This window comes from Rhinatrema bivittatum, chromosome 11, assembly GCF_901001135.1.
Source record: "Rhinatrema bivittatum chromosome 11, aRhiBiv1.1, whole genome shotgun sequence".
Lineage (NCBI taxonomy): Eukaryota > Metazoa > Chordata > Amphibia > Gymnophiona > Rhinatrematidae > Rhinatrema > Rhinatrema bivittatum.
In genome coordinates, this window is record NC_042625.1 from 72787324 (window position 1) to 72814258 (window position 26935).

The 26935-nt window shown below is 44.9% G+C and overlaps 1 protein-coding gene across 1 annotated transcript in view; it reads right to left on the reverse strand.

Moving 5' to 3' along the window:
* Nucleotides 1-26935, reverse strand: part of SPTBN4 (spectrin beta, non-erythrocytic 4) — a 114076-nt gene that overhangs the window by 81561 nt on the left and 5580 nt on the right. Inside the window, exons 6-15 of the mRNA XM_029571090.1 lie at nucleotides 26113-26228; nucleotides 24462-24574; nucleotides 23812-23999; nucleotides 21997-22114; nucleotides 19003-19161; nucleotides 16351-16653; nucleotides 15118-15268; nucleotides 12988-13858; nucleotides 10212-10349; nucleotides 8011-8767 (exon numbers count right to left, since the gene is read on the reverse strand). Coding sequence (XP_029426950.1) covers nucleotides 8011-8767; nucleotides 10212-10349; nucleotides 12988-13858; nucleotides 15118-15268; nucleotides 16351-16653; nucleotides 19003-19161; nucleotides 21997-22114; nucleotides 23812-23999; nucleotides 24462-24574; nucleotides 26113-26228 — 2914 coding nt within the window. The remainder of the gene's footprint in view (nucleotides 1-8010; nucleotides 8768-10211; nucleotides 10350-12987; nucleotides 13859-15117; nucleotides 15269-16350; nucleotides 16654-19002; nucleotides 19162-21996; nucleotides 22115-23811; nucleotides 24000-24461; nucleotides 24575-26112; nucleotides 26229-26935) is intronic.

The following is a 26935-nucleotide window of genomic DNA, read 5'->3' on the forward strand; positions in this document are numbered from 1 at the left end:
TTCACATGCTACTACTACTACTACTTAACATTTCTATAGCACTACATGACATACGCAGCACTGTACAAACATACAAAAAACCAGTCCCTGCTCAATAGAACTTACAATCTCATAAGACAAACATACAGAGCAAGAGACTTGGGGTATTTTATAAAACAAGACAATGGTTAAAAAGAAAAGAAAATTAGTTAAGCATGCTCCTTCACTAAAAGAAGAGTTGCATTGGCTAACACTTGAGCGTTTTTGGTTGCCTCTTGATGGTTCACATATGCCATTGCTGTTGCGTTGTCTAATAAAATTCTTACCAATTGACCCAGAAAAAAGAAGCAAACTGGATTGGAGTCAACCATATTGCTCTGATTTCCAAGCGGTTAATAAAGCATTGATCCTCCACTAGTGTCCCTGAGCCAATGAGAATAAATTGAAAAATAAAAAGGAACCTGACCCAATCTAGGAGACTGGCATCTGTTACAACCATTATTTAGGAGGGGGTCTCCAGCTCCCCTCCCTTTTCCATCATCTGTCACCAATCTAGGCTGACTTTCACTTGCTCTGGAACCCATAATCATATCATGTAATCCTCGTGAGAACGTGGATCCCATCTGGACAGCAAAGCCTCCTGCAAGGGTCTCATGTGAACCCTAACCTAAGGAACCAAATCTAAAGCTGCTGCCATGGAGCCAAACAGCCAAAGGTATCTCCACACTATTGGTCTCCTGGCTTGCACTTGACTCTATAGTTTCTGGATCCGCTGCACTGTCAACTGAACATGATCTCTCTTCACGTCAACATGACCTCCCAGGTACTTCAGGAACAGAGAAGGCGGCAACCTGCTTTTTGCAAAGTTTATTACCTATCCTATTTCCTCCATTAGGTGCATCACCTTGGCCTTGGCCACTGCGTTTTCTTGTGCTGACTTTGCATAGATTAACCAATCGTCCGAATAAGGATGAACAAGGATTCCTTTCTGATGTAAATACACAGCCACCACTAACATTACTTTGGAAAAAGTCTTTGGAGCAGTAGCTAAGTCAAAAAGGAGTACTTGAAACTGAAAATGACTGACTAGTACTGTAAAATGCAGAAACGTCTGCTGCTGACTCCTTACAGGGATAGGAGATACACCTCTGGAAGGTCCAGTGATGTCACTGCTAACATCACCGACTTCAAAGTTTCCATTCTGAAATGAGGTAGCTTCAAAGCTTTGTTGACCTTCTTCAGATCCAAAAAAAGATGAAAATATTCCTCCTTCTTGGGAACCATGAAGTAGATGGAATAACGACCCTGAGCCCATTGAGCCCGAGGGATTGGGACAATTGCACCTATATTAAGAAGATGGTCAATAGTTACTTGAATCATCTTTTTGTTTTGAGCAAAGATACAAAGGGAAGTCATAAAAATGTCTGGTATAGGATGAGAAAACTCTAACACATAGCTGTTGCAAACAATTTCCAGGATCCACTGATCTGAAGCAGTCTGGTTCCATCTCCAGATGAATTCTGACAATTGACTACCTATCTTCACCGTGATACAGTAAAGACAATGAGACTCGGACGATCAGAAGAAGCCCTTTATTTCAATGCCCGACTCTGGCCGAGTTTCGCTCATAGAGCTGCCTCAGGGGCAATTCAATTAGCAGGACTTAAAATATGCCTGCAGGGCTGCTGACACACTGTCACAATATCATTAGTACCTGCAGACTGCTCTGACATTCATTCTGCTACCACCTCTTCTTCCTCTCTTGAAAGATCGAAAGAACTGGAACTTACTAAAAGGTCTGGTTCTATGACCTCCAGAACACGGACCTTGCATAGTTCCCTGGTGAGACCTCATTTGAATTACTGTGCACAATTCTGGAGACTGCACCTTCAAAAATATATAAACCAGTGGGAGTTAGTCCAGAGGGTAGCTATTAAAATGGTCAGTGGTCGTCATTCTAAAGCATAATGTAGGAGCAAGGCCTTGTAGCAACAACTTCTGGCAATGTGTATGTGGCTAACAAAACTGGAGTCTCTGCTGCAAGGATGCATGGGATAGTTGGCATCTTTTTCTGCACCAGAAAAAAATCTGCTTTATACATAGAAGAACAATGAAGGCCTGTGTACCTGCAAAACCAGAACAGGCTAGGCGCCTACTGGCGAGGATTTATAGCTTTGCTTCCCAAACCTACCAATCAGTGTTTGTGAACTTATCAGAGAGACGTCTGCTTCCAAACCCTGGTCAGTGTCATTCTGGCCTAAGACTGATCTGCTGTTTGGAAAAATACTGGCAGTGTATATTTATTTATTTATTTATTTGAAGAGTTTTATATACCGTTATTCGGAAAGCCATCATAACGGTTTACAAAGTGAATAAATTTTAACAAAGAGGTTTTGAGATATCATAACATGTTGTAAATACAATAATAAACATAACCAAGTAAGTCTCTGAAGATATAAGGTTGAATGTCGAGGGAGGTTAGTTAGGTTGAGAATAAAGATTATGAGTTCATTTGAGAGTTGGTCTGTGTAGATGATTGTGGATCCATGAAGAATTTATGAAACAGTAAAGTTTTTAGGTCTTTTTTGAAGGTTTTTATATGTTGAACCAATCGGATTGTCTATCTGAAAGCTAATTGCTCTGCAATAATAAACTAACAAATGCAGATGAATTCCCTATAAAAGGAGAGAGACAAAGGACTAGTTTTGCTTTTGGCCGCATGTCACATCTTCAAGGACCCTCAAGTTTCCTCTGCACTCCTAGCCTAGAGGTAGAATTCAACAGCCCACCTTACTTAGCTGTAAGAATCCCCCTAAGTGCTAGTTAACACCAATGCAGAGCCAGCTAATCCAGTTACCTTGACCACAGTGATGAAGCACAGCAGACAGACTTTCCTCTACAGCAGCCCAGATAAGCCAAAAACAGACTCCATTGGGGGAGCGTGAAAGTTGGAGAGAGAGAGAGAGACGCCCCCGATTGAGCCACCACTGGGAAGGACTACTTACAGGACCGCTGAGAACCGCTAGAACAGCTACGAGGCCGTGAGACCCGTGAGTGGAGGCGTGTCCGACGTCATCATCCGGCGTCTGCTGGGTATAAAATCGTGCAGCAGAACCGGGAGAATTGGGGAGCGTGAAAGTTGGAGAGAGAGAGAGAGATGCCCCCGATTGAGCCACCACTGGGAAGGACTACTTACAGGACCGCTGAGAACCGCTAGAACAGTTGCGAGGCCGTGAGACCCATGAGTGGAGGCGTGTCCGACGTCATCATCCGGCGTCTGCTGGGTATAAAATCATACAGCAGACGGCACACCGCCGTCACCGGCGCGCCGCCTAAGCCGCGCGCCCCTTTGGTGGCGCGCGGCTTTGGCCGGCTTAGGCCGGAGAAGGTTGGAGAAGTTGCTTATCCCTTTGACTTTTGGCTCAGATAAGTTGGAACTTCCTGAGTACTCCCTAAGGTTTATGGGGAGGAAAAGGAAAGTAAAAAGCTTTCCACTATCGCCCATAACACCGAGGGGCCCCATGGACGAACACGTCATACGACGGTTTGAAATTTCACCAAGAGAGGACATCCAGGAGGAGCAGTTTTCTGCCTCACTAAGTCCGGGTGAAGGACCTTCATCTCCTCCACAACCAATAGCGTCAGTTCTTGAAGGATCTCTACAATTGGAAGTGGGCAGCCCATCAGATGGGAAGGACTCAGCCAATGTGGAAGAGACTCAGATAAGTAAACAAATACCAAATATTGGAATAAGTATGCTTAAAGGAGTGCCAGAGAGACCAGAGCAATGGTCACTGGACCCTCCTGAAAATTTAACTTTGAAAGATATTTGGAAACTGACAGCTAATTTGAGTAATAATGTGATAAAAATGAATGATTCTTTGTCTAGTATAGTTAATACAAATAGCATACAGATAGAACAACATGGAAAGGAATTGAAAGGTTTGAAGGAAGAATTGGGGAAAGTAACAACCAAGATTAAATTATTGGAAAATACTGGGGTGGCCCAGATTAAAGATAGCCTTACAATCCACAGAGATTTAGAAAATTATGAAAATATGTTGAGGTACAAAAATTTACGTTTGGTAAACTTTCCTCAGACTAGGCTTCTTTCACCATCTGAAATGTTAAAAAAATATTGTAGAGAAATTTTGCAATATTCAGATAATGAAATACCGGTGTTCTCAAAAGTCTTCTACTTCCCCAAGAAAATTGGGTGGGTGGGAGAGGAGAACCCAGAAACTTCAACTATTGGAGTCTCCACTTTTTTAGAAGAATCGGTAGATATTATACAAAATAGAGCTACTTTATTTGCATCTATGTTGTTAAAAAGTGATAAGGATAGAGTGTTTAGGGACTTCCTTAAACACAGAGAATTAAACTTTTGTGGTCAACAGATATTGATTTTTCCTGATGTATCCCGAGCCACACAGGCTAAAAGGAGACATTTTCTCTCCCTGAAAGTTAAAGTAGTAGCCCTAGGGGCTACCTTTTTTCTTAAATATCCATCGGTATGCTATATTAACTACAGGGGGAAGAAATATAGTTTTGGTGACCCGTTGCAATTAGAAACTTTTATCTCAGATAAAGAAATAATTGGAGGAAACAATACAGAAGGTCAATAGAATGCCAAATTCTCTCTCTCTCTCTTTGGAGTTTATTTGTTGATTGTATTATATAATTAAGATCCCCCACAATATGGGTTATGTAATAGAGATGAATACTTCTTTTTGGAAATTATATGTAGTAATTGTAAAGATCATATTACATTCTGATATTTTTGTTTGAAAGTTTTAAATGAAAATTCAATAAAGTATAAATTAAAAAAAAAAACCAGACTCCATTGTAAAATGGGCATTTATATTCATGCTGAGTTCAATATTCAGCACTGACCGTTTAAGTAACTTAGCCAAATATGACTAATCTGGCTAAGTTACTATGTATATTCAGTGGCACGGCAAAGCTGCTGAATATATGCATATATGTGTGCACTTATCCAAATAAGGCAACCCGGCTAAGTTTAGACCTGCTTATATGGCTAACTCCAAATATCGGTAGTTAGGTGTATAAGTTATACGTCCAACTTTCTCCGCCACCCGATCTGCCCAGTACATGCCTACTTTTCATGAGGTCAATATTCAAAGCGCGTTCAGCCTTATTTAGCCAGATAAGGGACTTATACAGCTAAGCAGCAGCTGCTGAAGATAGGCACATATTTAGCATGCACTACTTAGCAGCATAAGTCCCGCTTATCTGGCTAAATAGCGCTGTACATGCTTTGAATATTGATTTTATGGAGTTTAGTTAGAACAACATTGGTAACCTTTAACTACAAGCTACAGATGATTTGATATGCTAGTGCCGCACTGATTTGATAACAAAATATTTTCTATTTGTAACGCTTTCTGAATCCGAAATCCTTGTAACATCTAACAAGTAATAAGTTTATAGCAGTAAGATCATTGTGTTAGCCCTAAAGAAATCCCTAATAAAGCAACCATTATCTAAGACAAACAGTATAGTATTATTTCTGATAAGCTTGGATCGTCATAAAGGAACAGTTTATAATATATAAGTTATTATATGCAACTGCCTTACAATTTGGAGTCAGAGTTAAAGATCTAAAAATGTATAACCTTGAGAAAAGGTGAGATATGATAAAGACATTTACTTTCTCTACCTCCATCTGCTGGCAGGGATGCATAAACCCGGAAGCCTGGACTGATCCGGGTACGTACAGGGAAAGACATTTATGATATAGGTGAGCTATTTTCAACAGAAAAGAGGCTCTAGAACGAGGAGTCATGGGAGGAGTGTGAAAGGGGGTAGGTTCAGGAGTAATCTTAGGAAATATTTCTTTACAGAGAGGGTAGTGAATGCATAGAACAACCTCCCACTGAAGGTCATGGAGACAAAAGCAGTATCTGAATTCAAGAAAGCATGGGATAAACCCAGAGGATCTCTGAGGAAGTGATAGGAATTGAAAAAGCTAAATTAGTTGGGCAGATGGCCATATAGTCTTTTTCTGCTGTCACGTTTCTACGTTTCTATGCTTGGTCCTCTTCAAATCACAAAACCAATTCCTAGACTGAGACCAACACAAAAATCTCTTTGGCCTATCCTCCAGAAGCCTGGGCTTCTTGCACTCTGCCCAAGACTTAGCCATTTTCTCGAGATCTTCATCAAAAGCTTCCCTTTAATGGGCTATGCTCCCCTGAGGGAGGAAGTACATGACTTTCACCTAAAAAACTGCCCATTCAGAACTAAAGACTATCTTCGTCTTCACCTGGCCTAACCAGACCTCAGTATAGAGCACCGGATGCCTGCCTACCATCTGCTGGAGACAGGCTCAGGTCAGCACGGTAACCTATAAGGATTGACATCAGCAGACCTGTTAGTCTCTTTCTCCATCTGCTGGTTGATGGGCATAACCCATGCATCTGGACTGGTCTGGCTGGATAAAGAAGAAACTCGTATTTATTCACCCATGTAAAAAGGACTTTTGAAAACATGCCCACACCACACACACATACACACCACCCCCCCACGACCCCCCCCCCCCCACCCTTTGCAGTGCGGGTAAAATGAGCAAGGTTAGGTTAGGGGAAAGGAAAGTGATTTCACGGTGCAGACTTTGCAATACTCGCTACCCGTGGGGAACTCTGCACCCACAGTGTGCAAAGCAGCACATTTTCAATGGGTAACCCTGCAGGCAGTTCAGGGGGACTTTGCAAGCTGTACGCAGAGAAGCCAAGTTTCCAAGTTTCAGATTGTTTTGGCCATTTATGGTTTTGAATTCATATCCCAATACAGCGTGGTATTTGTAGTCCCTGATATCTCATAATGCGTTAGGTTGGGGTTGCCAGAAATCCAAGACTGGCCAAAAACCTCCTTCATGGAACTGGGTAATGTGGCAGCTCTATAAATATTACACATACGCATCAAAAGACTAATTTTCATCCTCCCCATAGTGCTTGCAGGCCTGCAAGCACTATGAAAGTGCAACATGTGCAAGGTGAATAATATGCGAGGACTTCAAAATGAAATCCTCGTGTATAGTTTATCTGGCCAACGCTAACCCTGCCCCAACACCATCCCTTCTCCCCACGTAGGATGAGTAATTTTTAAACTCTCATTTGTCTGTGGAAATCTCTTTAAACTGTACCCCATGACATATTTATATTGGGAAGGATGGGAATGGAAGTCAGCCCAGTATCTCAGTGGCACTGCCACGTGGAAGGTCACCGATTCGTTCCCCGAGTCGGGTCTGCCACTCCCCAGGTGGGCTGGAGTGGGGGATGCTGTGGCGGCAGCGTTCAAAGCCCCCGAGGTGGGGAGTGGGGGGGCGAAGGCATCATGGTCTTTGCTCAGGGGTGGCAATTAGTGGCTGGATTAAAGGCCGATGGCTGCAGGTTCCTTGAGGGAGCTCTGGAGCCCTGAGCTATTTTTAAGACAGCGGTATAAAATTTGAGATATAATAAAATAAATGTTGGGGGATGGCTTATAAAATATGGCAGCTTCTCGCTGAGAATTAACTTGAAGTTGTGGTGGATTAAAAGCACCCCTATACTTGGCAGGTGCTGTTCTGTGTGAGGGGATAAAATAGCATGAGAGTACTTTTGGAAATGTCAAGTATGTGGGCTCGTTAACTCCTTCGCCTCCCGGAACACTTTGCAGTCCGGGGAAAAGTACGCACACGATGTAAAGTCCATTTACACTTTCAGCCGGGCTGAAGGCAGCTTTCAAACAGGGCACTGATCCGTTTTCACTGCTTGCAAATTGCCCTCGAAGGGGGGCGCTTTGCCCTGTTAAGCAGGGGAATCAGTATTTACCTGGGTAAAAGGCTTTTGAAAATTGTACAAAGCTATAATGGGAGATCCTATCTGTGAAGTCCAGCAGTAAGTGTTTAGGTTTGGGTTCTGCTGTACTGAGTCTATGCCTAGGGGAAAGGATGGGATAGGAGAGCGGAAGCAGTAGGTTTATGCATCTGTTCACCCTGCCGTTACAAAGCGGGTTCTGTGGCCAGGTTACCTGGTTGTTCAGGCACACCTCAGCCTGTTTGACATCGCGCAGGAAGAGGTGGAAGATGTGAGACTGTACAAGGACCTCCCGCCTGCTCTCCCACATGAGCAGCAGCTTGTTCCATCCTGCCTCCAACTTCTGGAGCCACTGCTGCAGGGACAGGTAGGGGATGTCCGCTTCCTCCAAGGACAGCAGCTCGCTCAGAGTCTGGATCTTGTTATAGTCCTCTTCATAATGGTTAATGTCCTCTTTGAGGGCTGCATGCTGATTCAGGAGCTTCTCAGCCTCCTGGAGATTGCTGGGCAGCTCCTCTGTGGCAACAGCTGTCTGGGTCTTGACCAGCCAGGTGAGAAAGTTGTCCAAGTCTTGAATGAACTGCTGCAGCCTGGTGGCCACGGTCAGCGAGTCCTCGCAGCCCTGCAGGATCTTCTTCAAGGCCTCCCACTCCTCACTGATCTCCTCAAACTGCAGCAGAATGCTCATGGCTTGGGCTGGGTGGGCGGTGGCCAGCACCTCCGCCTCCTGCTGGAGCTCAATCAGCTTAGGCTCTATGGCCACCAGGGCGGCCTCCATGGTGGAGAGCTTCCGCTGAAGGGAAAGGACTCCCCCTAGGTCACTGTTGCTGCACTGCGTGGACTCCATGGCCTTCCTCTTCTCTGAGATTTGTGACTTGAGCTCTGTGCACTCCAGCAGGTAGTTCTGGATTTGCAGGATGGAGTCCAGGTGGTCCTTCTTCTGCTCAACAAGCTCAACAATCCTATTCCACCTGTTAGAAAATAAGAATAATAAGAATAAGGAAAGGGGAGGAATGAGAAAGGCAGTGCCCCTAACTCAATGCTGAGACACAGGGGTCCATTTTAAAAAAGACCCAATTAGATGACCAAAATTTATTTCCTAAATATAGGACCTAAGTTTTCAGCTGAAAATTCCCTGAAATGTAGAATCCCTGAAACCCACAGACTTTAGACAGAATTTTCAGAGCAGATTTATGCGTGCTTTGAAAATTTGTAGGTGTACACGGAAACCCTTCCCTGCCCCCCTCCCCCTTACTCCTGTTTGAGAGTAGGTGTAATTTTGTGGGTACGGTCTTTCACGCATGCTTTCAGAAATCGAAAGGATGCATGTAAATCCCTTTCCCCTCCTAACTCCGCCCTCCCCACTTCCAGAACGCCTACTTACTATGGGCGTAAAAACACACAAAATCATGTTTCGCACAAACTAGGACGTGCATATACCCCAAACTGATGTTCAAATGGACATCTATGTGAAGAGATTGGGGTTTCAGGACGTCAGTCCTTTGGAAAATTACCCTCTAACTGGTCCCGAAATTCGAAATAGTGCCAGCTGACCCGAGGCTTCCTTTCGCCCTGCACGCTATCTGCTCGCTCTGTTGGGGAGGTTACACTCAAGCAAGGGATCTTTTCTTTGAGCAAGGAGTTGGTGTCGGGCGGGGGAAAGGAGCTCAGTGTTACGTCCCTTTAAAGCCTGCAGCCCAAGGGATCAGCTGCTGGTTCGTGGGATTTACTAAACTGTGGAACTCACATTTCAATGTAGCAAATCCCATGGAAAACAATGAGCTGTGTGAAGTGGCTGTTTTAATGCACCTTCGTAAGCAGGCCCCTAAGTTAGATATTTAGTATTGAAAATCAGCCCGAGGCGCCTAACTTTTTGAGCTATTTCTCAATTTTATCCCCACCCTAACTTTGCCCCCATAGCTGTCACATTCTCAACCCTGTAAATGTATTTATTTATAGGCATTTGATACTCTGACCTTTCTTAAAGCTAGGCCCATGGCAGATTGCATAAAGTAACTAAAATAAAGCCTAACAAGTGGACTGACAAGGCAACCACACTATTTTATCCATAAAGTAATAAGGCATGGATACATTCAGTAAATAGATAAAAAGCGGGAGACATTAGGTCAGAATAGAAAAGTGGGTGTAAATAAGTTCCAAAACGAAGGCATTCTTCTCCAGGCAGTTTTTAAAGGAGCCAATTTAGACACCTAACTCAAGGTTAAGCGCCTAAACCCTTTGTAAACTGACACCCCCCCCCCCCCCCCCCCCGTCAGTACAGGTTTAGAGAGAAGAACCCTTTCACCCTTTCACCCCTTTACTCCCTCCCCCCCTCCCCCAACTCCAGGCTGGGATCCTGGATCAGTGCTGGCTCAGAGGGAAGGACACCCCCCACCCCCCCAGGGATCCCAGTACCTGCTATTCAAATGCTCCTGACAAGCTCTGACTTCGGAAGCACTGGGGTGACCCCCATCAACCAGCTGCTGCACAATCTGATTCACATCCAGGACGCGCCCCATCAGGCTGTTCATTTCCTGATCCAGGCTCTCAAATCTGCGGGAAACAAGCACATCAGAACGGCACGACACAACTTTATTGTGCAAAGACACACACACACACACACACATACACACATAGACACACCACACACACCACACCACACACACACATACACACAGACCACACGCACCCAGACCACATACACACATACATACACCACACACACACACACACAGACCACACACACAACACGCACACAGACCACACACACACACACACACACACACCCCACACACACAGTCCACAGAGCAGTCTTGCCAGATGGGCGGTTTTCACGCCCAGTTGGGTTACTTTCCAACGAGCGTGGGTGGGAAATGTTTCCGTTTTTTCGGCTGCGGGATTTTGGGCTTCTTTTTTTTTTTCTTGGGAGTCTTGCAGGAAGCGGAAGGGGAGCGTGGTGGGCGGGGGGGGGGGGGGGAAATGTGCTTAAAGCGCCACAGTCCCCAGCAAGCTACCGCAAGCCGTGAGCAGGGACAGACGACGGTGACTGCACGCCATCAACCCAGGCTGGCCAGTATATGTGCCCGTGTTTCTCTGGGATGATTTCCGTAGGCAGACAATGCGGGAATTTCTGTCCTAAAGTGCCTGCCTGGTTTTTTTCCCTTTGTTCTGCACCCCTTTCTTTAGCCAAACCATTTCAAAAAACAAAAAAAAAGGAAATCCCTCACAAGCTCCATTTAGAGGCAGGAGGCATCATTGAACAGGACAGCCTTGATTTTTAGGTGGAGCTTCTACACCTCCGCTAATGAGTCTCGACCGATTCCCGTGCACGCCACATATGTGCCAGCACGCTTCTCAAACCCAAACTGCGCGCGAGAATTCAATATCTGCACAACGCGTACATTTTTTTTAATTTTCACTTGTTTTTACAATATTGCGCTGAATGGGCAGGGGTCAGCACGGCCGGGGCAAACTATATAGTGCCCTGGGGGGGGGGGGGGAGGGGGTCAGGTCATGTCCCCAACCTGGACTTGCATCTAAATTAGAAGTTCTAATACATCTTGAATGGCGCAGCTCTGCACGCTGAACATGACAGCCTTGATTTTCTGCTTTTCTATCAATCTTTTTTTACTTTTTGATATACATTCTTAATTTTGTAAACTTGTATGCAGACAAGGCAGGAATTTGTGCACTGTCGTGCAGACTAAAAACTATTTTCACAACTTTTGAATTTTGGGCTACATTTGGTGACCAATTGGGCTAAAAAAAAGCCACACATTCTCCCTAAGAACTCTGCCCTACACCACAGCTACACATTGCAATCCTGAAAGAGAGCCCCCAGGTAGGGCAATAAAGTAGCAAAACTTAATATATTGATTATTCAGCTCTAAGACGTGCTTTTTTGTGCTCCATCAGCAGGAGTGCTTGAATAGTGTCAAAGCCACTGGCCACCTGACTCAGCCTGTGGTGCAGCCTCCTCTCCATCAGGGGTCTTCAGTGAGCTTCATCTCCAGCCTTGCCAACTTGCTGCTCGCACCACACCCAAGCTCCAGCCCCATTTAACCCTGTCTTGCCAGAACCTAGATGCCATTTCATGGAGTCACCCTTGCCTCTCTGACCCGGCTGCTTTTACCTTGTTCTATGCCTTGTGGCCTCCAGGCCTTCCTGTATCTTGCTCTTTGCCTTGCAGCTTTTCTATGCCTTACTTTGCCTTGTGGCCTCTGGGCCTTCCTGTATCTTGCTCCTTGCCTTGCGGATTATCTAGGCCTCACCTTGCCTTGTGGCCTCTGGGCCTTCCTTTCTCTTGCCCTTTGCTTTGTGGCCTACTCAGGCCTTACCTTGCCTTGTCTCCTTAGGCCTTGCTCTGTGACCTACTTTGCTAAGTGGCCTCCGGGCCCTTTGCTTAGTAGCCTATGGGCCTTCTGTGTTGCTGCCTTCAGGCCTCAGTGTTCTCTGTTCTGTGTTGTCCTTGTCTGCCTTGTCTAAGTCCTGCCCTAGTCTGCTTAGTTTGATATTGTCTTTGTCTGGTCTTGACGTGCCCTGCCCAGCCCAGTCCCTGCTCAGTATCCTAGCTTGTGCCTCTGTTTAGTCCAGGCCTTGTTCAGTATCCTGCACTCGCCGGTCCCAGTGTCCAGTCCTCAGCTCCATGCTGTTCCAGTATCCAGTTCTCAGCTTCTTCCTTGTACCAATAACCAGACCTCTGCTCCCAGTCCATCTCTGCTCACAACATCCAGCCTGTATCTGAGCTCAAATTCCAGTCTGTTCTGCCTTATTCAGCCTGTCCAGTTAAGTCCTACTGGACCCCAGAATCCAAGGGCTGGCTAGGCAGAAAACCAGCTCAGTTTCCAGCTATGATGTTCCGCCAGCGGAGGAAGGGGCTGGCTAGGCAGAAGATAAACCCAGCTCCTGCCCTGCGGTCCTGCCCTGCTCCTGAAAGCGTGCTTCCAGAACCCAGCACCTGCACAGAAAACCTAAGTGGCCTCAAAATGTCATGTACGACATTAGCTTTAGATAATCCTTACATTAGTCTGCTAAAAAATATCATGCAATCTGTCGAAAATCTAGTTTTCTCCAGAGCCAGTACAGCCAGCAGAAGTTTTCACCAAGTAAACATGAAAACTATTAATTGTATTAATCTTATCGATATTTGAGTTCTGTATACTTGGCCTTTCACCTAGATTGGGTTCCATACCTGTGCTGAACAACCTCCACATCTTCCAGCTTTTCTGGTACCTCCATTTTGTTTAGCCACTGTTCCTTCTCGTCGATCCAAACCTCACAAGCATTCACCTCACTGAACATTCTGTAGACAGCCAAGGCATCCTGCAGCCACTGCCGCCGCAGCACTGCCACTTCCGCCACCTCACTGTAGAGCTGCTCTACCTCCACAATGCGGATCTGCACGTCCACCAGGTCTCTGTACTCTGGCGCCAGAATGGCCAGATGTTTCCGCAGAGACAAAACCACCACCCGATGTTTCTCAATCTCTTCCACCACTCCTTTATGCTTCTTCACCAGAGATTGGGTTGAGTACTCATCATGGCCAAAGTCGTCGCTGGACACAAGGCGGTAAGTGTCCTGGAGCCAAGCCACCAAGTCATCCGTGTCTGCACTGAACTGGTGGAAATTTGAGGAATCATGAAGCTTCTGTTGGTGGATGCAAGTCATTTCCTCCAGCCTTGTCCACTGCACCCTGACTTCTTTGATCTTCTCATAGATGTTGGTTGCTCCAGTGTGCTTCTTGGCCAAGATCTGCTCCCCTTTCTTCATGGTTTGGTTCAGCAGGGTCCTCCTTCTGCCCAGTTCCGCAGTTAAAATCTTATGCTTGTTCATGAGCCTCATGACGCCACTCAGGTCTTTCCCATAGCTCTGGGAGGACAGTATCTGCTCCTTCTCTCGTACCCAGCTTTCTGCCTCTTCCATCTCTTGGAAGAAAGCCCAGAGGTGACTGGATTCCTCCAGTTCCACTCGACTTCTAATGGCAAGATCACGCAGCTCCTCCATACAGGTCTTCACATGATTAACTCGGTTACAGATCACCTGTGGGTCACATGGTTGGTAACCTGGAAGAAAAGAATGCCAACTAGTAACTTCTGGGTTCCATGACATTGGTCATGCAAATAATTCATGATTGGTTGATTATTTTTAGCATTTCTGCTTCCACAGAATCAAAGGCTGCTCATGTGCCTCCATTTTTATAATAAATGTATATCACTTAGGCCTTTATAATTCCTTTTTATTAAAACAATTTTTAAACCATTCTTATGGTCATGAAAGGCACCTTCTTGACAGTACTTCAAGCTGAAATTTTCCATTTATCCACAGAGCAGGAAAACTACAACTTCTATAATAATAAGGTTCCCCTACACAGTCCTATGATGTGACATTTAACACCCTACAAGACCCTGGAAGAGAGAAGGGATAGCAGGGATATGAAAGATGAACTCTTAGAAACTAAGGGGCAGATTTTTAATTTTATGCGTGCGGGGTACATTTGTGCGCACTACCCGGCATGCACAAACGTACACCCGATTTTATAACATGTGCGCGCTCGGAGCGACCTCGGAGGGAACAGGGAAAGCCATCGGGCTAACCCTGGATTTTATAACATGCGCACAGCAGCGCGCACATGTTATAAAATCGGGTGTACGTTTGTGCGCACCGGGTAGTGCGCACAAATGTACCCCGCGCGCGTAAAATTAAAAATCTGCCCCTTAGTTTCTAAGAGTTCATCTTTCATATCCCTGCTATCCCTTCTCTCTTCCTCCTCGGAGGGAACTTTCCTTTCGATCCCCCCCACCTTCCCCTCCCTTCCCCTATCTAACCCACCCCCCAGCCCTAACTAAATCCCCCCCTACCTTTGTTATCAAGTTACGCCTGCCCGAGGCAGGCATAACTTGCGCCCGCCGGCCAGCTGCCAGTGCGCCATCCCCTGGCACAGCCACTGTGCCGGAGGACTCGGGACCGCCCCCGGACCGCCGCCCCACCCCCGGCCCTGCCCCCCTGCCCCGCCCCCGGAGCACCCCTTTTTCAAAGCCCCGGGACATACGCGCGTCCGGGGGCTTGTGCGTGCCACCGAGCCTATGCAAAATAGGCTCGGTACACGCAGGGGTAGGATTTCGGGGTTACGCGCGTAACCCTTTAAAAATCTACCCCTTAGATATCAACCCTCCAGTCCTCTATTTATAGAAGTGAATGGGGATTTTTTTGCCAATAAAAGAAAGGCATCAGCAAATTACCAACTTACTCAACAAATCTGAAGGGAAGAGTATATATTTTCTTGCCTCATTGCTTATGAGACTTGTCTTCAAAAGCAACCTACCCCGCACTTCTGTAAATTTCAGAGCAGCTTCATTGAGTGCATGGACCCTCTCTGTCTGGGCAGCGATGTCCGCCTCCAGCAGGCCATGCTTCTGCAGCAGATCCTCCACCTCTAATAGATGCTTCCCAAAGTCCTTGGATGCTACCCGCATCTTATATGTGGAACACCAAGGATAAAAACAAAATGCAAATAAATGCAAGACAGTTCCTTTGGATGGCATCATATTTCTTTGCATTTATTTTTTATTTGTTTAAAAAGTTACTCTTGAGTGTTGATCCGATTGCCTTCTTTTAAATAGAAATATGCAGTAGATAACTGTTCAGACAAACGTAAAGTACAAGCAAAACCCGATTTTCGAAGGTCCTTTTCCCCTCAGTTGAAGTAGGTGTTCCAGGGAGCAGAGTAGTGAGGGAAAAGGATTTGTACACATGCTTTTGATTTTCTAAAGTATGCACATAAATCCACATGCACAAAGGGCTGATTTTCAAAATATCACTTATGTGTATAAAATAGAGTTTTATGCAGTAAAAAGCACTGAAAATCAGCCCCATGGAGGGTAATTTTGTAACATCGTGCAAAAGAAAATTGGCAAAAACACACATAAGTTAAACCACTTTTCAAAACGGACTTGCATATATAAGTCCACTCATTCTTTTTAAAATCCAAAAGTATGCATGTAAGTCCAAACCCCACCCCGGAAATGCCTCTGCTCAGCCCAGGTAAACGTACGTGCAAACAGAGCATGATCATGTAAGATTACCTGCTTATCAGAAGGGCTATTTTGTAAATGGCTATTTCTGCACATAAAACACAGTTTTACCTGCACTAATGCCTTGGAAAATTACTTCTTTTGTGGATAAATCTGAAAGCCATTTATCTATGTAAATAGCTTGGTTGAAAATTGTCCTCCACTGGCTTCTATAGCATGCATACTTTAAGCCAAGTTAAAAAAAAACCATTCCTGTCGGTGTATTTACATCAGGAGAGGAAAATAGTGTGCAGATATGTGCGTGCGCTATTTTGTCACCTCTCGGTCCCTTGCATAACCAGCAGGTGCACAGCATGCAGACTCCTTTAGTGTGCGTGCTAATTCTCAGGGGCAACAGGCAGTTTGACTTTGAAAAGTGACGGCAATATGCGAGGGCTAAAAGCTTCTGAATGTATTGCAAACCACACCGGCTATTCAAAATAGTCCTCTCTAGAAGCGACGACTATCGTTTGGTCATGTCTTACCTGCATCTCTTCCATCCAGTCAATCATGTGGACCATCTCCTGGAAGATCTTCTGGAGGGACCTGTTCTGCTCCAGGCGCTGGCGGCGGGCTTCCACCAGCTCGGTCAGAAGGTTCCACTGTCGCAGGATGTTGTCCTTCTGCGCGTTTATACGTTTGAGGTCATAGTAGTTTTCTGCCTCCATCTCTAGTGCCAGCTCCTCCAGCACTTGGATCCGCTCCTGGTAGGAAGAGATGTCCGCTTCAATGGCCTCATGCTTCTTCATGGCTGCTTCCACCGCTGGCAAGTCATAGCCAAAGTTGTCCTGTGCAATGAGAAAGTGTGCACAGCCAGTGATAATGACCAATAGAAGAGCTTTCCCAGCTGCCTCTGCTCTCTTCCACAGCCTCCCAATGGAGGAGATCTTTCAGTTAAGAAGATGGAGATTCTCACTTGTTTACAGTAGCAGGAATCTCTAAGCCTATTAACGCTGGCTACTACAACAAATCAGGATGTGCCATGGCTGGCCTGAATATTCCATTCATTCTAAAACAAAGAGAGGAAGGGACATTTTCAAAGGGATAAAGGGGGTAATTTTCAGTGGCCCACATAGGGCTACAGTTTGTGGGTACAAATTACACACAGACTGCAGCCTGACTTTTCAATTCGGAACTTATGCGCCTATGTCTCCTTTGAAAATAAGCAGGTACGTGGGGAACCCAGTGCGGCCTACGTGCACACATTTACATCTGTTCGTTAGCAGGTATACGAGTGTGCGAGTAGATTTCGAAAATCACAAGTATACACAGAAATGGTTTCCCCACCCCTTCTCTGCCCCCGTGAATGCCTCTTTCTAGTGCATGCAAAAGTGTACATGAAATCACTTCTGTGCATGCAAACCATCCCCCCCCCCCCCCAAGGCAATATTCAAAAGGCCATTTATGCAAAGAAAACAGCATTCTATGTGTGGAAATTCTTTTGAAAATCAGGCCCTATGTGAGCAACTTTCAAACTGTGCACGGAAGTACTGTCAGCTTTCAGAGGGAAAACTCCCCCTTTGAGAACTGAGTCAGAAAAAGTACCCTCACAGACCTGACCCTATTTGTGCAGATGAATAGAAATGTACAGGCTTTTGAAAATGCAAATGTATGCACATAAGTGCTAACCCCGCCCAGACTCCACCCCCAGAAACGCCTCCTCTACCTGTGGGTAAAAGCAACACATGTTGTGGCACTACATGCGCGCTTTTGCCTGCAGATAGGGTGGGCAGTTTCCAAAGACACATTTCTGTGGAAATGTTTTTAAATTGTCCTCTTAGTCATGTTAAAATGGGCTACAATTCCACAATGGCCTTGTCAAATATGGGTAAATGTGCACAGGGCTTCCTCCTCACACAAACTTTCAGCCGCATTAAAAGGAGATATTCACGGGGGAGGGTGGATGTTTAGCTTGGGGAGGGTAACAGTGCTGTTTTGCCCCACTTGGTCAACAGCAAAAAACAGCAAGTGCCCGTTTTCATAGAGAAACTATGAGGTTGATACAAAAAGGGTTTGTCCGGCTAACTTTTGGACAAAATCTGATATTTGAACATTTCCCCTTACTCTTTGGCTAAATTTTATGTGGGCAACTTGTTATCCACAAAAAATGTACCTTGGTAAAATGAGGCAGTGCTGGGGGCATTCCCATGGCGGGGTTTCACACTGTCTGGGCAGCACCAATATTCAGCAGTACCCGGATAGAGTTACCCATGTAAGTCTGGTTGAAAAATACCCATCCTAAAGTTATCTGGATAAGCTTTATCCAGATAAATTTATTTGGGTATATGCAGCACAACACTTATCCAGGAATGGCCTGCTAAATATCTGATTAAAGTTATCCGCATATCTTTTGCACTCCTCGATTTACTCAATATGGACCTCTATATGGAAAGTTTCTGTTTGAAAATCTGCATCATGTATATGGGCTAAAATAGCTCACGTATTTTTCAACAACACAGAATATTTGAAAATTGCCTCCAGAAAGTGGAGATAATGATGATAGTAATAGTGACCAATTGATAGATTGCTGTCTTGTCAGATGATTGATGAAGAACGATTGATGATGATTATGATAACTGATGAATGATGGCAACTGATGATTTATGGATGACTTGATAGATGATGACTGATGATAACTATGGTGGTGACCGATGATGATAGTGACTAATGAACGATTCTTGATTGATGGTCAATGAATGATGATGACTGTTGATGATGGTGGTGAATGATTATGATACTGATTGATGATTGTTGATTTATGGTCAATGGATAGATGATGATGACTGATGACCACCAGTGATGATGGTAGTGAATGATTAAGATACTGATTGATGATGATTGTTGATTTATGATCAATGGATGGATGATGACTGATGATGATGATGGTGAATGATTATGATGAATGATAATGATTATTGATTAATGATTAGGAGATGATAATATTGATGGTCACTGATGATGACCAATAATTAATGATGACTGATAGTGAATAATAATGACCGATAAATGATGACATGATGGATAATGGGTGAATAATAACTGATGATGATGATGATGATAACATATTACATTTTCTATTTCTTTCTCACTCCCCAGTATTCCTGCTCTCTTTTTTCAAGCTAAAATGTCCCACTTACCTGAGACACCAGCTTTTGGTTCTCACTTAGCCATGCCTCCCTCATTGCTGCCTTGTGGTCGAAGCGCTGAGCTAGCAGTTCCAGCTTCTCCTGTCGAATCAGCTCTTCTCGCAGCGCCACCTCCCGCTCATGCTCCGCCTTCTCAAGCCTCTCCCAAGCCTGGGTCAGAAATACAACAGGAATTAGAAGAGACCACATGCCTCCTATCCTACTACTGCCTTTCCCGAGGAAACAACAGATGAACTGGAACACAAACCTTTTTATCCCTGAGCACTGTCTGAATCATGTCCTGAATCAGTCATGGGGAGGGTAATAATCAAAGACATTTCCATGAGTAAAACAGTGTTTGCAGTATGTGCACTATTTTCCTAGCCTGTTTATCCATGCAGTTTCACTTTGATTAGTAGTGAAATCCCACAGGTTAAGAATTACCTGCTGTTAGGCACCTGCAGGCACCATATGGCTTTAGATAGGTGGCCCTAGAAGGCAGAAGCCAGAAAGCTAAAGAACAGCCAAAGAAGATGCAGAGTCAGAGACAGACCTGGGGATATTTATCCTCCACTTGCCAGGAAGCTAATCCCATCCTCAGAAATCCTCATTGGTCCAGAATAGCATATACGATAACCAATCAGGGTATAGAATGTACCCTGATTGGTGATAGTGTATGAGAAAAGCAACATAAGAAGAGAAACATAAGAACATAAGAAATTGCCATACTGGGTCAGATCAAGGGTCCAACAAGCCCAGCATCCTATTTCCAACAGTGGCTAATGCAGGCTACAAGTACCTGGCAAGTATCCAAACACCGATCCCATGCTACTGAAGCCAGTAATAGCAGTGGCTATTCCCTAAGTCAACTTGATTAATAGTAGTTAATAGACTTCTCCTCCAAGAACTTATCCAAACCTTTCTAAAACCCAGCTACACTAACTGCACTAACCACATCCTCTGGCAACAAATTCCAGATGAGTGCGATGAGTGAAAAAGAGTTTTCTCTGATTAGTTTTAAATGTGCTACTTGCTAACTTCACTGCAGCTGTCTTTTCTCCAAGTTGAATAGCCCTAACCTCTTTAGCCTGTCCTCATAGAGGAGTTGTTCCATCCCCTTTGTCATTTTGGTCACCCTTCTCTGTAGCTTCTCCAATGCAACTACATCTTTTTTGAGATGCGGCGACCAGAATTGTACACAGTACTCAAGGTGCGGACTCACTATGGAGTGATACAGAGGCATTATGATATCTTCCATTTTATTAACCATTCCCTTCCTAATAATTCCTAACATTGTTTGCTTTTTTGACTGCCGCAGCACTCTGAGCCGATGATTTCAATGTATTATCTACTATGATGCTTAGATCTTTTTCCTGGGTGGTAACTCCTAATATGGAACCTAACATCGTGTAATTACAGCATGGGTTATTTTTCCCTATATGCATCACCTTGCACTTATCCACATTAAATTCAATTTGCCATTTGGATGCCCAATCTTCCAATCTCGCAAGGTCCTCCTGCAATTTATCACAATCCATCTGTGATTTAACTACTCTGAATAATTTTGTACCATCTGCAAATTTGATAACTTCACTCATCGTATTCCTTTCCAGATCATTTATAAATATATTGAAAAGCACTGGTCTAAGTACAGATCCCTGAGGCACTCCACTTTTCACCTTTATCCACTGAAAAAACAGACCATTTAATCCTACTCTGTTTCCTGTCTTTTAACCAGTTTGTAATCCACGAAAGGACATCGCCTCCTATCCCATGACTTTTTAGTTTTCTTAGAAACCTCTCATGAGGGACTTTGTCAAACGCTTTCTGAAAATCCAAATACACTACATCTACCAGTTCTCCTGAGATACATCCTCAAACCTCTGCTCTTCTGGCCTTGTTCCTTGCTCTTTGCTCTGCATCAAACTCTACAGTTCTGCTCTAAACATTTATCCTGGGTTTCTGAACTTAAGCCTGCTCCATTGCTACTGCTTCATGCTGAGGTGCCTCACAAGCTAGGCTTACTTTTATTTGGCTATCCAGCCTCGTCAGGTGTGCTTTTTCCTGAACGTACTACTGAAGATCAGATGTACTGTGATGACTTGTACTAGTCTAAAAACAAGCTGAAGATACTTTTTCAAGCTACTACTATGGATGCCCTGATCCTGACCCAATTAAGGGAGACCCTGCGGAAGTTCAAAGGCAAGCCAAATATGCAATCTGGTGCTAACCTGAAACCTTTCTGCTGGCATACAGGGAGCACCCCCCCCCCCCCCCCCGCCCTTGTCTTTCCCAATTGATGGCACCGGGGATGGTTCCTGGGCTTCATTAATCATTGCCAGCAATGGTTCCCAATGTAACCTCATGAGTATCCCACTGACAAGCTTAATGTGGGCTTCATATGCAGCCTTCTAACAAAAGCAGCCTTACAATAGGATAATCCCCTATTGGACTGTGACAGCCCAAAACATGGACAGTTTGGCTTTATGGCAGAAATTACCTCCTTGTTTTGCAAGCTACATGGAGAAATAATGACTGGACTTGTACTGGGGAAAGGCCTACTCCAGTGAGTCTGTTCAAGGCAGCGCCAGCTCCTCCATCCAGTCCATTCCTGGTGACACCAACTCCTGCAGGAACTCCTGCCCCAGCTTTTCCAGTGACTCCGTTCCTGCTTCCTCCAGCTTTTCAAGTGGGCCTTGCTCCAGCTCCAGATTCGGATAGCAGGTACAGCCCCCACTGCAGCTCCAGACAGGGCCCTGTTCCTGATTCCTACTTCCCTGAACCTCATCCCACTCCTGGCCCTGTCCACTCTTTAGTTACCTAGTAAAAATGGACACCTAAATTTAGGGGCTCGGCTCAGTAGAGGGAGAAATTTTCATTCGGACAGATTATTCCCAATTATCTAAACAGGCATGAGACATGTATCCACACGGAGATAACCGAAAGGCCTTGCTGCACAGGGGACATTTGAAAGGAAGGCCATTTGCCTACTGCTGCCCATCTCACCTTATTGATAACTGAGATGCTGTTGCCCTCATGTGGGACGTACGGCTTGCGGTTCTTTGCTCTCATCTCACTCTGGATAGTAAACAGCAGGACCTCCAAATTTCCCTTTTCCTGAAACCTAATAATAAAATTTAAATTTAAAAAAAACCCCTGAAAAACATCACTGTAGGACTCTCATCTATGAAAAGACCCTAAAACTTCGTGAAAAAGACCACAGCTTCTTAAATACTGAAAAAAAAACCACAACTCAGAAAAAGTAAGACATATCAAATGAATTATGGAACCGTGAATAAGAACCAGAAAAGTACGTTGTACATAATCATTTGATATCATTGTCTCATTAAGATTCTCTTTGCGTTTTACCTTACTTTGTGATAATATCAGCTCTCTGGCCAGCAATGCACCAGGAGATAAGGCTATAGCTTAATATAATCAAAGTTTGCTACAGAGAGGCCACTGGGTAAATGGAGGGTCTAACGCAAGATCTGTTGTTCACAGAGCGGGAAAGGAGAGGACAATTTTGTAGGGGGGGGGAGGAGTCAACATCGAGCCACAGGCAGCCCAGCTAAATTATCCAGATAACATATCCGCTGCGCCGCTCAGTATACCCAGCTAAATCAAAGTTATTCGGATAAGCTTGCCCGGATAAATTTAGGTCAGCTCTGTGATGTGACCAGACTTGTCCGGATAACAATGAATACTGGGATTATCCAGCTAAGTTATCCAGCCAGCCAAACTGTTTGAATATGGTGTAGAAGCAGACTAAAGAACTTTAAGGTCCATATTCAGACACATCCAGGTCTTATCTGGCTAACTTTGGAGGAATACTGAATAGTGTAGCCACACTATTGAATATAGCCGGCAATCTTAAAGTTAGCCAACTATCTATAGACGTGTAACTTTAGGTTAGCTCTTTGGTGGGATCCGATTTAGCTGGCAAAGTCATCCGGCTAACTCTGAAAGAGTCGGAGTTAGCTGGTTAACTGTGACATCTACCTTAACTCCTCTCAGTTATACCCCTACAGCGCCCCTAATTTATTCGGCTAAATTCTAGCCTCCTAACATATAAGCTAGCTAGAATATAGCCGGATATGTGCCCTAATATTAATTTAGCCATTTAACTTCTGAGTTAGCCAGCTAAATGCTTTTAAATATGGACCTCCTCATTTCTCACTGGCCTTGATTTTCAAAGGGAAACTTCACATGGAATTTCCCTTTGAAAATCAGCTTGCAGGTCCGCATTTAGCTTAAAAATTGCTCTAACAGGGGGTAATATTCAAAAGATTTTTACACAGGTAAAAATACAATTACCCGCATAAAAATGTGGTCTGACGATGTCACCGTCACAACCCCCTCCTCGGTTACATTTTCTCCACAAGTACGTTCTGGCGTGTACTCTGCACCTGCTCTCATGAGTTTGCAGTGTATCCGCAAGACTGCAAGCACTGCAGGGAGTAAGAAACTTTCCCTCGCTGACTTCCATTAGTGCTAGCTGAGCCTCACCGAGTCCCAGTCCATTGCTCACATTTTCCAACCTGATGGCTGAAGCTGCCCCCCCCCCCCAGCAGTCTGCTTCATGCCTTTTCCAAAAAAAACCCCCAAACAAACAAACTGCTAAGCTGTGGAACCTGAAGGATCTATGCTCAGAGCCTACCCACCTCCCGAGTCTCTATCCATCGTGCAGGCCGATGTTTGACAACTTGAGGGAAAGAGAGGGAAACATTTTGGCACAAAAGGAAAAGAAGGGGAGGGGAGGAGGAGAAGAGAGGAGAGGAGAGGGAATTGTCCAAGGCACAGTGACCAAGATCCACGCACTTGACTGGTTTTTCTATGGTGCAGTACGTGGTAAAGGCTTGAAGCTGCTGCTGCACCCCTGGCAGAGAATTGGCAAACTTCTGGTTAGCGATGATGCTGATGGTTCTTTCAATCCACTGCAGGAGCTCGCTGGCCAGAGACTCGTATCGTTCAATGACCTTCTCAACCTCAATGGCCTGATCTAGAACCTAGAGGACAAGGGAACACCAGGGAAAAGGAAGAAGCATAAATTCAAACAGAAATTACTTTTGTGCGTCCACTGAGGATCCTCAGTACAGCTGGAGCCTGTTTAAATGAAAAGAAAGGTCCACACTCAAATGGTTTTTCCAGCGAAAGGGCTCATTCACTAAGCCGTGATATTTTTCTCTGAGAAAAAAATACCGCAGGAGTCACAAAGCCATGGTAAACGACCCTCTGGCATTGCGTCTCTCTGCGGTGGTGCAATATTTTTCCCCCACTGTATTTTACCATGGGGCAAAATTCTTCTATAGTAAATGGCCCCCAGTGTGAATGTGAGATGACGGCCCCAGGAATGTCGGCCACCATCACTTCGGGGGCTGAAAGCCCCGAGTAAAATCTCCCCGCCCCAAAAAAACCCAGGGGTTCTGCTCCTCTTCCTAGAGGGAGCACAACCTGCAAGGAATGCGCACCTTCCCGATCCTCTTCCCTTCCACAGCTAAGGCCTTCATTTTGGAGAAGTAATGATAAAAGGACACCACATATGTAATGATGGATTTCTCATCCGGGTTCTCCATGTTTACATCTGAGGAGAAAAGAAGGTGGGAGGGGGGGATCGGAAGAGACAGAGAAGCAAGAGACAATGAGATGCAGAAAGAAAGGGTAAAATGTCATCACGAATGAGAGTCCTGAGGTTGCAGAAGAACATGGAATCACGCCTGATCAATCACTGTGCTCAGATTCCCCAGCACTTACATAAAGGAAGGGAGGTAGAGGAACACAGAGGGAAAGTGGCTTGTGTATGGTCACAGTCAGTGACAGAACTGAGGCACAGGCCCAAAGTGACTTTTCCCAGAGAGAGTCAGGGTCAGTGCCAAGATCATAATCCATGTAGTTCTGAGTCCTAGTCTTGAATCCTTAACACCAAGTTACAGCCTTTTCACAAAAAGAGTTTGATATTCAGAAGATTTATGCAGGAAAAATTGGCTTTTACCCAAATTCATCTTCCCCTTTAAAAATATCCACCCTTCTGTCTAGACAAAATAGCTGTGCAGATGACGTTACCTGTGCAGAAAAGAGACAGGACTAGAGGTGAGGACAGGCTAAATCCAAGTAAACAAGTCAATATATCCAGATAATCAGCCATATTTCTATTTGGACCAATGCGGCTGAATATCTGGATAAAGTACCTGGTACAGCGACCACTAGCTGTATAGTGTCCTCTAACTGTCAAACCGATGCAATACTGTGCGCTGGCCGCAGCGCACAGCTCAACATGCAATTGTGCGTGCATTTGGAACGCATGGCTATATCCCGATGCAAAATGGGGGTTAGCACGTCCAAAACGTGCATCCAACCGAGCACATAGCTAATAGCGCTCATCACACATAAATGCATGTTGATGAGGCTATTAGCTATTTACCCCGATTTTTATCCTCAAAAATTAACACCTGCCCCGGAGTAAGTGTTAATTCTTGAGGATCCCAAAACGTTTACACAAAAGCAGAAAATACTGCTTTTCTGTAGTTCCTTTGACTTAATATTGTGGAGATATGAAATCAGAGGAACTGAAAAAGGAGAACCCTAAAAAAAAAATATGCTGGCAGTCAGGTTAGGAAAAGGGAGCTCAATTAACAAGGTCCATTTTCCTAACCCGTGGCTGTGCACTTAGGAAAACGAACACTTGTAAAATTAAGCATCCGTTTTCCTAACCCACTGACAGCCACCTCTCCTGGGCACCCAATGCTGAGGAGGTGCTAGGGACACAAAATTTTCCCTAGCACCTCCTTTTTATCGCGGCAGCAGATTTAAATATTAAATCGGGCGCCCAGGAAAGATGGATCGGCACCCATTAAGATAGACAGCGCTCAACCATAAGCGCCCATTTAACGCGCCCTGATATTGCACCGGCCTGTGTGTAGTAATCATACAGCACTGACAAACGCACAAGATTTTAAGGTCCCTCAGCTGAAGGGACCAGAATCTAAGGTTAGGATGTGAAATTTAAAAGGCACACAAGAGGTCATGGAGTGAGTGGTACCCTCTGAGATATGTCATTCTGAAAAAGAAGCTAATTACTATCCACCTAAAACAAGCACAAAGTTTAAAGGGATTGCAAATCACCTTCAGGGTCCAGTAACTTAGTAAGTCCCAGATGCTGCTCTGCAGTGTTGAATGCCTGCTGCAGGTTGTAGGCAGCATTGGATTTGGTCAGCTTGTTGAAATCCAAGAGATCCGGCCTGGAAGAGAAAGCAGTGTCAGCTTCCCTCTCACAGGCGGCTGAGAAGATTCATGCCTAGGCCAGCTACTGCTAAATGATGGAGGGGGTCTCATTCATAGTCAGATGGGAGCTGTGGTTTCCTCCCCCTGCTCATCCCAGAGCATCAGTGGCATCGTTGATAGGTGCTGCTCTGAGACTCTCTTGCCATCAGTCCCACCATCAATGCTTTACAACATTCTGTCGTAGATGGTACAGAACAGGAATGGCCTTCACCAGTTACTGAGACACTGAAACACCCCTGGGGAGGCAGAGTCAGGCATTACTAGTCACAACAGGCTGTGTTGATTTCCTGGAGGAACTGTGACAGGAAATAGCCTGACACTGCTGTGGGGTTGGCCCAATTCCTCCCATCACCGAAATTTGCACAGCCCCTCACAGAGGTAAGGAAAGGACTTTAATTTTTATAGAGTCTCACTTATGTGCCACCAAGACCCACCCCTTCCCACTGTTAGGTGGAGCATTTTGCTTTAAACCCCACTCTACATTCTCCTTTCTGCAGCAGCATTAATACTGCGTGACATCTTACAGGCAAATGCCAGCAGATTATTGTAGCCTGGGATTTATAAAACTGTTATTCCAGCACAAATTTATCAAGTTTAAATATGCCAATACTTTAAATGAAATAAAAAAAAAGAAACCCATGTTGGAGCCAGGATCAATTCTTGA